We start from the raw sequence: 8,366 nt of genomic DNA on the forward strand, positions 1-8,366 counted from the left end.
TTTTCCATTCAGGTGAGGCCCTGTGTTCAAGAAAGCAAGCCAGGCTCAGAACTCTCCCAAGGCGGCAGCTCCAACGTGCAGCCCAGAAGTGTCCCGGTTCCTCCTGATTTGAAAATGGCAAAGCCCAAAACGCGGAAATGTTAAAACGGACAACCATCGGCAAAGACTCTCCACCTTGAGCTGCGCCCCTGAAAGTCTGACGACGACGACGACGACGACGACAAGAACACCACGTCGCATGGCTAGAGGCGGCGGCGGCGGTCGGGGCGGTGGTGTAGCAAGCGCTGGCAGCTGTTTTGGGGTGGGGTTTTTTTGGCGTTTTTTAGGGTTGCTGCTCCCAGATGGCTGGGCGGGGGGCATGTGCCCATTTCCATTCTCGCCCCCTTCACTCACACTGAAGTTTGCACATGTGGGTGTTATCGCTTTAGACACAAAATCTGAGTTTGGGTTTTGAGTTTCACAAAGCAAGGAGCGAGGGAGAGTTCAGGGAGTCCGAGGAGTGGTCACTGCTGCTGTTCCGCTGGTGCATGGCTCCGCAGGTGGTTCCCTCTGGGTAGGTGAACACAAACGAAGACGTATATGAAGGGTTAACCGGGTACGGCTCGGTCAGCTGTTCACCATGTGTAAAGTAAGAACTAGAAAACGCTACCTCCGCTGGGCCCACAGCCTGGCCTCCGCCGAGGCTCTGCTGGTAGTGGAGGGGCACCGATGAGTAGGCCGTTGGCCCAAAGGGGTCCTCTTTGACTGGCATGGCTAAAGAGCCCACCTCGGTCGAGGTGCCGGGCTGGCCACCCAGCTCTGGTATGTCCTCATAAGGGATTTTGCAGCTGGGCTTGTGAGCTACGAGGACGAATTCCAGGCGCTCTCTTTCCTTCTGCAGTTCAGCTATTTCCGACTCCAGCTCGGCTTTCTCTTCCTCCAGCTGGTCTGTCTCCTGAGGAAGAGGTGGAGCACTGGAGTCAGTACGGGGGCCAGGGCAGCAAGGGGACCGCGGGGGGGGGGGGTTAGTTGAGGCATCGTGGGGCTCTGCTTGGCTAGCTGGAGCCAGGCCTGAAGGGAGAGGCAGCCGGGATCACGGCAACGCCACCTCGTCTTGTTGCACCAACCCAACCACCAACCCAAGAGGAGCATCAACTGAACCGCCACCCACTAGGCTCGGCTCAGCCTGTCCTCCCCTCCCGAGCATATGGAGGGGCTAGACGCCCTCCAAAAGTGGAAGCCCCATCTTTCCTTTATCAATCAGGGTCTTCTCTCCCTAATCCATCAACATCAGGGGGCCGAAGTCATTCAACAGTCTGCGAGGCACAAGCCTATCACTGAGGGCAGGATGTGGGGGCGGGGGGCAGGGGTTCCCACAAATTCCCTACCCAATTTGGGGGACTCGGAGGGGTTCTTAAATTTCTCCTCTTTCCCTTTAGCCAACCGTAGCCACTCTGGTCTACAGATTCTGTGGCACTCATTCCTCCACCATCAACAAGTTGGCAGGCTGGAACAGCAACTGCCTTACAGGGAAGGAGACGGACAGGAGGAGAAGATAAGCTCTGAATTGCAAGCTTAAAAGTGGGACAACACAGGAGAAACTGGGAATTTCTTCAAGTGCAGCAAATTAGCCAGAGAGGCCCATGTAAAAACAGAAATTACGCACAGATTGCTCTAAAATTCAGATCACTGCGCCATAACTAAACCAAGAAAGTCTCAGGGCCATATAAGACACTTGATCCAAAACCTTGCTGGAAAAATGTGGTCTTTGCCTTTGCCCTTAATGCCTGACAGGGAGCTTAGGCAGGGCTCTTGGGAGACAGGGCCAATGTTAGAGATCTGGGTGGCAACGAAGAGGGCTTCTGAGCCACCCCCACCCCCACCCACCCACCCCGAGTACTTTTAACCATTTTCTAAGAAACTAAATGGCTGACAGTTTGCTGTCCTTCAAAATCCCAGCAATAAGCCACAGGAGGCGGGCCACATCGTCACGCATAACGGCAGGGCCGGCCAGTGAGCCAGATGGTACATGGCCTAGAGCCATCCCTGCTCAGCTTAAAGCTTGCGGGGTTCCCTAGCGGTCATGCAGACGCCTCTCAAGCTCAGATCCTGGAACAGCCAAGGAGTTACAGTTTACACAGGGGCATACTCACCGCTTGAAGGCGATCCGTCAGTTCTCGGCGGCGATTACGGCATTTGGCTGCCGCTAGCTTGTTTCGCTCCCGACGGACGCGGCGTTTTTCTTCTTCCTCAGGTGTCAGCTGCAAGGACAAGGAAGACGTGGTTAGGGCAAGGGACGAAGGGAAGACAGTCTGCCTCCCTAGACATGGCCCCATCCCAAGGGACTTTGCTGCTGTGAGGGAATTATGGGGCAAACCCAGCGCTCCCCTCCCTAATTGGGCTGGGAGGCGCTGATCCATCTTTAGCTTTAAAACAGGGCGATGGAATGTCAGAATCAACCTGGGTGAGATAAGGGACATTTGTGCTGCTACCACCATAATGCTCTTACTTGTGGCGGGGAGGATTCGTGGACTGGGTTTTCCACACTGTCACTAGAAACCCAACGGTTCCATGTGCCATAAATTAGTGTGTCCCAACATTAGGGAGGAGCAACATGCAAGTAAGATGAATTTGAATCATCGAATATTGGAGCTTCAAGCAGCCAATGTCGATTGGTTATTGTCAAAGCCAGTTTGCTTCAGGTGGGAGATGCAGAGCGGCAGATTCCTCGTTGCAATTCTAACTATGCAATAAATAAATAAACAAACTATGTTCCCAAGACTTTCCTTGCACCCCACACCTGGAGTACCAAGCCAGGAAAGCATGCGGAATGCAAGAGGGCAGGTACGGTCCCGCCCCACCCCCAAATGCAGTCATTAAGGGATCTGGGGGATCTCTCATAAGTTCTAGCATGCTGGGGGATCCCCAACTAGTAGGGTTAGATTTAGGGTGCAAAATGAGTTGAATTAGTAACCTCATTGCCGATGCCCCAGAGGAGGTTCCACAGCAGAAGAAAGGCCCTACAATCCTCCCCGCTCACCGTTTCCTCCCGCGTCCTACGGGGCCGGGCCCTGGTGGAAGGTGGTGGGGCAGCAGCCACAGGGCCGGCTGAGGGTCCAGCAGCATAAGCACCCAGTCCTGGCGTGGAGTAGCTGGTGCCGGGCAGGTCGTAGGGGTCCACTGTGGGGGGTGGCTGCTGCTGCGGTGGCATTTGCTGGCCTGGCTGTGGCTGAGACTGGGCCATGGACGAGATTAAGGTAGGCTGCACCAACCACTGGAGATCTTGGCTAGTTGATATAGCAGTCACAGTTGGCACGAAAGATCCGGGCATTTCCCCAAGGCCACTGCACTCCTTGAGAGATACAAAGACACCACAAGCTCAGAGACGGTAACATAGAGTCACACCAGACATCAGTCACAACTGTTCATGGGCTCTGCCAGCCTTTGCCCAACTGGGGACTTCTAGATGTGTGAGAACCAAATGCACTTGAGAACCCAGCTAGGGGGAGGCTGGGCTGCACGATATAAGCCTCGAAAATGGGCTCCAATTGGGCTGCCTCATGCTTCACCACCAAGGACTGGGGCCCAATCGGTCCTTTTTCAGCCTCTTTTGTCCTGCGAATATACAGCAGTCTATATTCGTCATCATGGGGCCAATAGGCGAAGAGATGCAACGCAGGTGATATTTTATTAAACCGACTTTGGTTTCTGTTTGAGTTTGTGCACGTTTTTGTCCACCCACCATCACATAGGCTTTATTTACATTCCATTTGCTGTCCAGGTGAGAATTGCAGGCCTAAGATTCCTCAAGCACTTTGCAGCAGCATCGGGCTCCTCTCCCCACTGATAATTGAGTGGCATTAGGTGTTTTGAAGAGCCCAAATGAAGGTAAAAGTGTCAGCCTTCAATGGTTGCAAAGCGCAATGGACATTTTTAGGACAATCCATCTGCTCCCTCATTGAATTTCAGGGGCTTTATATAATTTGCGTTCTACGCGGATACCGAGAAAAGCTCTTGTTCAAAACCTTGGCCTTTTTTAAGCTCCAGCCTCAAAGCCCACAGGTCTGCGGAAGCTGAGATGCAAGGGCTGACCGCAATCAGATCCAGGAGAGAAAACTCCTCAGGGTCCCCCCCCCCCCCCAGCAACATTGCTCAGAAATAGCTTACAGGCAGGGAGATCTTGGCAGCTACGTGCCTGGCTGCTAAACCCCTGTTTGCTTCTCATGGATGGATAGCGAGTGAACATGTTCAGGGGAATAGGATGAATTGCAAAAATAAACCTCACCCTAAGATTTGCCAGCCCTTCTGGCCCAAGAGCAAGGAAAGGAATTCACGCAGGTGGGGTTGTGCAGAGTGCAGTCTGAAGGAGATTATTTTCCCCCTGAAAGGCACACCTGCCTCAAAGAACTTCACCTGTCCTAAAAGCCTTTTGCCCCTGCTTCCAAACAACTTGTGATTGGTCGCTGGGGTGAGGCGAATACACCTGGATTATGCTCAAGACCATCACTGCCAAGCCTTGGGATTTTAAGACATTTCCTACTGTTGCCTGCACCTTAGGAGCAGACTGTCAATTGCTTGTGGCCTCTGCATCCCCCCTGATCCCCCCCTTCTCTGAACTCTACATTGCTTTCTTGTGCCAAAGACAGGAAACACGAGATGGTTGCTTATTATTATTATTATTATTATTATTATTTATTTATTTATTTATTTATATAGCACCATCTTGATGCTTTTGAACGCCAGAAGAGCCCTGCTGGATCAGACCAAGGGTCTATCCAGTCCGACACTCTGTTCACACAGTGGCCAACCTGCTGTCGACCAGGGACCCACGAGCAGGACACAGGTGCAACAACACTCCCATGTTCCCCAGCAGCCGGTGTATCCAGGCGTGCTGCCTCCCATACTGGAGGGAGCACATAGCCACCAGGACAAACAGCCACGGGTGGCCTTCTCCTCCAGGAATTCATCCAGCCCCCTTTTAAAGCCAGCCAAACGGGAGGCCGTCGCTGCGTCTTGTGAATCCCGTAGTTTAACCTCGCGCTGCAGGAAGAAGGGCTTCCTTTGATCTGTCCCGCATGTCCCACCCATGGGGTGACCCTGCTGAGAGCTACGGTTATATGGGGCGGGGGGATGTCTCCCGCGCCCCTTGCTCTACACCAGGCGTCATTCTGCTTCTGGAGGGCTGGAGCAACCCTTCTATCTATTATGGGATGGCGCGCAGCCCCCCCCCCCCCGCAAGAAGGCTCGTTTTCAGCCTCCCCCTTTTCTCTGCAGCTTTCTACCACGACCATCGCTGCAGCCGGCAGAAGAGGGGGCGGGGGAGGGGGCGTGGCCTCGGCTCCCGGGCCCGGCCAATCAGCGCGGCGCTCCTGCCAGCCCCTCCCCTTAGCAACGGGGGCGGACCAGCGTTCCAAAATAACCCGCGCGCCTCGGGGAAGAAGAGGAGGAGGAGGTGGAGGTGGAGGGAAACGCGCCGTGCGTGCTTCACGTCAGCACGGAGGGTTCCAGGACGTCATGCGTTACGCACGACCCCGCCCCCCTTTCCCCCCCGTCTCGCTCGCGCCCTCCTCCTCCCCCCCCGCTTGCGCATGCGCGCTGCCGACCTCCTGGTGGAAAGAATAAAGTTTGGGAGTGCGGACCGTGGTGGGGACTGGCGCTGGTCGCGGCCGGAGCCGGAGCCGGAGCGTGGCGGGAGCCGGGAGGTTTTGCCCCGGAAAGCGGCGCCGCGACTGCAGGCAGGCGAGAGGAGCCGGTGGGTGGCCCAGGAGCGGGCGGGAGGAAGGAAGGGAGGCGCGCCAGGGGGTCAGCAGGGGCGCAGGGCGGGGGGGGAGGGAGGGAGGGGTGCGCGTGTGGGGGGGTCCCCCAACAAAGACCCCTCCCCTCCCCCCACGGCACATGGGCTGTGCAAGGGACGCGTGCAACGACCCGCGATTCGAAGGGGCTCCTCCGAAAGCACGGCCGGAGTTCCCCCACCTACCTACCCACCCCCCCACCGAGCGCAACGCCGAGCGCGCCCCGTGCACACAAGCAGCGCGAGCCAGGCGCAGCGAGAGCAGCTGCCCAGGAGCGCCGGCAAGGGCCAGCCGCGCCGCCGCCGCCAGCCCCCCTCCCCTCCCCTCCCCTCCCCCCCCGATCCCCGAGCGCGACCCTTACCTGTGAGGAGGCGGCAGCGGCGGCCGTGGGGCTCCCGAAAGAATCCACCGAGGAGAGGTACTGGGACTCGGCCGAAGGGGACGAGCTACACCGGGAGGTGGAGTCGTAGTCTCCGGGGAAGCCCTGATACATCTCCCTCGGGGGCGCAGGGGGGAGGCCGCGGCCGCGCGGGGGGCGCCTGGAAGCCAAGGTGAGGGGCGCGCAGGGCTGGCCGGCCCAGACTTCCCTTGCCGGCGCCGGGTCCGGGCGCCGCGCGGGCCTCTCTCCCTCCCCCTCCGGCTGCCGGGCCTGGGGGGAGACGGCGGCGGCCGGCGCTCGCGCTCGTCTTGGGCTGGCGCCTCGGCGGCTGCCTCTCACAGCAGCATGCTGTCACGGCGAGGGAGCGGCAGGCCGAAATTCCACCGGTCAGGCCAGCCCAAAGTCCGCTTCCAGGAGTCCCAAATCCAGTAATCCGCGGCGATGCCCGGCAGAAGAAAAGACGCCGCGGGCAGCAGCAGCAGCAGCAGTAGTGGGGTCCCCGCCTCCTGCGCTCGGCCCCGGCTCCGGCTCGCTCTTGCTCTTGCTCCGCTGCGCGCTCGCCTGCCTGCCCGCCTGCTTGCTTGCTTGCCCGCCTGCTTGCTTGCTTGCCTGCCTGCCTGCCTGCCTTCCTCCGCGAGCCCAAACCTTATGAATGAACCCGCTCAGCAGCGCCGCCTCTTTATACAAGCGCCCCCCCCCTCCTCACGTCACCAGGAGGAGTCCCCAGCAGTGCCCGAAAAGCGGCTCCGGGGCCCTCCCCGCGCCCCAAACTCGGCCGGCGCGTTCCTCGGGTCCCGGCGCCTTGGCTGGCCGAAAAGGGTCTCCGGGCGGCCCCGGCAAGGGGGTCTTTTTCAACCGGGGATCCCTCGCTCCGCCCGCTGGGGTTCCTGTGACGCAATTAGCCATATATGGTCTTGTCTCTCTGTGTTTGTTTGGTATCCTAGCAATGACGTCAGAGGGAATCCCTTTCTCACAGCCGAGTCGCTGCTGCTGCGGCGGCGGCGGCGGCGGCGGCTTTTGTCGGGTATTAATAGAAACTTTTACTACCATTCTAGAAATGGTTTGAAATCTCGGTGAGGAGGAAAATGCAAATCCCACGCACACCTCAGCGGCCTGGCTAAGGGTTCAACACCCCCCCTCCCCATACACCCAGATGCAAGGCGCTTTAACGCTGTCAGCCCAGTGCTGCTGCTGCTGCTGCCGCCGTTTTGATTGATTGGCTGTCGGGTTGGAACCACCAAGAAAATAATTCACACATAACCCTTAACTTAGGGAACTCACTACTGTAAGATGTAATGAGGGTCCTAGAAGGGGGGGGGGGATAGTGTGTGTATGTGTGGCGGGTGTGTGTGTGTTAAACAAATTCCACTTAGCACTTGCAATATACAATTTCACCTTCCGGACTGGGAATATGATTGAGAGGTGGTACAAAAACTATAGGCAATGTATCATTTGGCTTACTTTACGTGCCTCCCAGCCCCCGCCACACGCACACACCTTAACGTTTATGATATGTTGGCAAACTGATCCAGAGTTTTCTTAATCCTTTAGATAGATGCTAAAGGGAAGAGCTGTAGCGCAACGGCAGGGCACATGGTTTCCATAACCAAACGGTCACCCAGCAGCTCCATCCTCGGCAACCCCAGGTCTGGCTGGGAGAGAAAGACCCGTGTGCCTGGAAACCTGGAAAGCTGCTGCCAGTCAGTGTGGACAACACAATGCTAGACAAACCCATGGCGAGACTCGGTACAAGGCAACTCCCAATGACAGGAGTTAATTTCTAAGCAGGGAGGTGCTGGGGTTCATGCTGCCCTGGAAGCTGACCCTTCCACCCCACCCCACCACTGCAGGTGTGGGGGAGGGCCTCTGCTGGGGATTCCATGGGGATAACTGTCGAGGGGAAACGAGGAAGCAGAAATATTCTCTGTGGTCCAACCCACACACTGGCCTTCCTCTTCTTGCCTTATCTGACCTTTCTATGGGGTTATGTAAGAGCAAGTTCTCACAGGCGCACACACCCACATACACACCCGCAACCCAAGCCTTTTGACTTCAGTCCATGTGCTCTTGATAAAATCCTCACTTGCTAGGCCAGCCTTCTCCAACCTGGTGCCCTCCAGATGTTTGGACTACATCAATGCAGCAAGCGTTTATTGTTCCCCACCTTGATCAAAATGAAGAGGCGGACAAGAAATAATAATAATAATAATAATAAT

General features: G+C 56.9%; 1 protein-coding gene across 2 annotated transcripts; it reads right to left on the reverse strand.

The window, feature by feature from the left end:
* Window positions 1-451: 451 nt before the first annotated feature.
* Window positions 452-6,311, reverse strand: FOSB (FosB proto-oncogene, AP-1 transcription factor subunit). Of its 2 annotated transcripts, XM_063139951.1 has the most exons (5): window positions 6,133-6,311; window positions 3,020-3,331; window positions 2,133-2,240; window positions 650-934; window positions 452-549 (listed from the first exon to the last, which is right to left on the reverse strand). In XM_063139951.1, exons 1-5 carry the CDS (start codon window positions 6,262-6,264, stop codon window positions 484-486), a joined length of 903 nt encoding a protein of 300 aa, XP_062996021.1. In that variant the 5' UTR covers window positions 6,265-6,311; the 3' UTR covers window positions 452-483. The 2 variants fall into 2 exon arrangements, with proteins under 2 accessions (XP_062996021.1, XP_062996020.1); XM_063139950.1 differs by having other exon boundaries at window positions 452-934.
* Between the last annotated feature and the right edge of the window lie 2,055 nt (window positions 6,312-8,366).

This window comes from Elgaria multicarinata, chromosome 13, assembly GCF_023053635.1.
Source record: "Elgaria multicarinata webbii isolate HBS135686 ecotype San Diego chromosome 13, rElgMul1.1.pri, whole genome shotgun sequence".
NCBI lineage: Eukaryota > Metazoa > Chordata > Lepidosauria > Squamata > Anguidae > Elgaria > Elgaria multicarinata.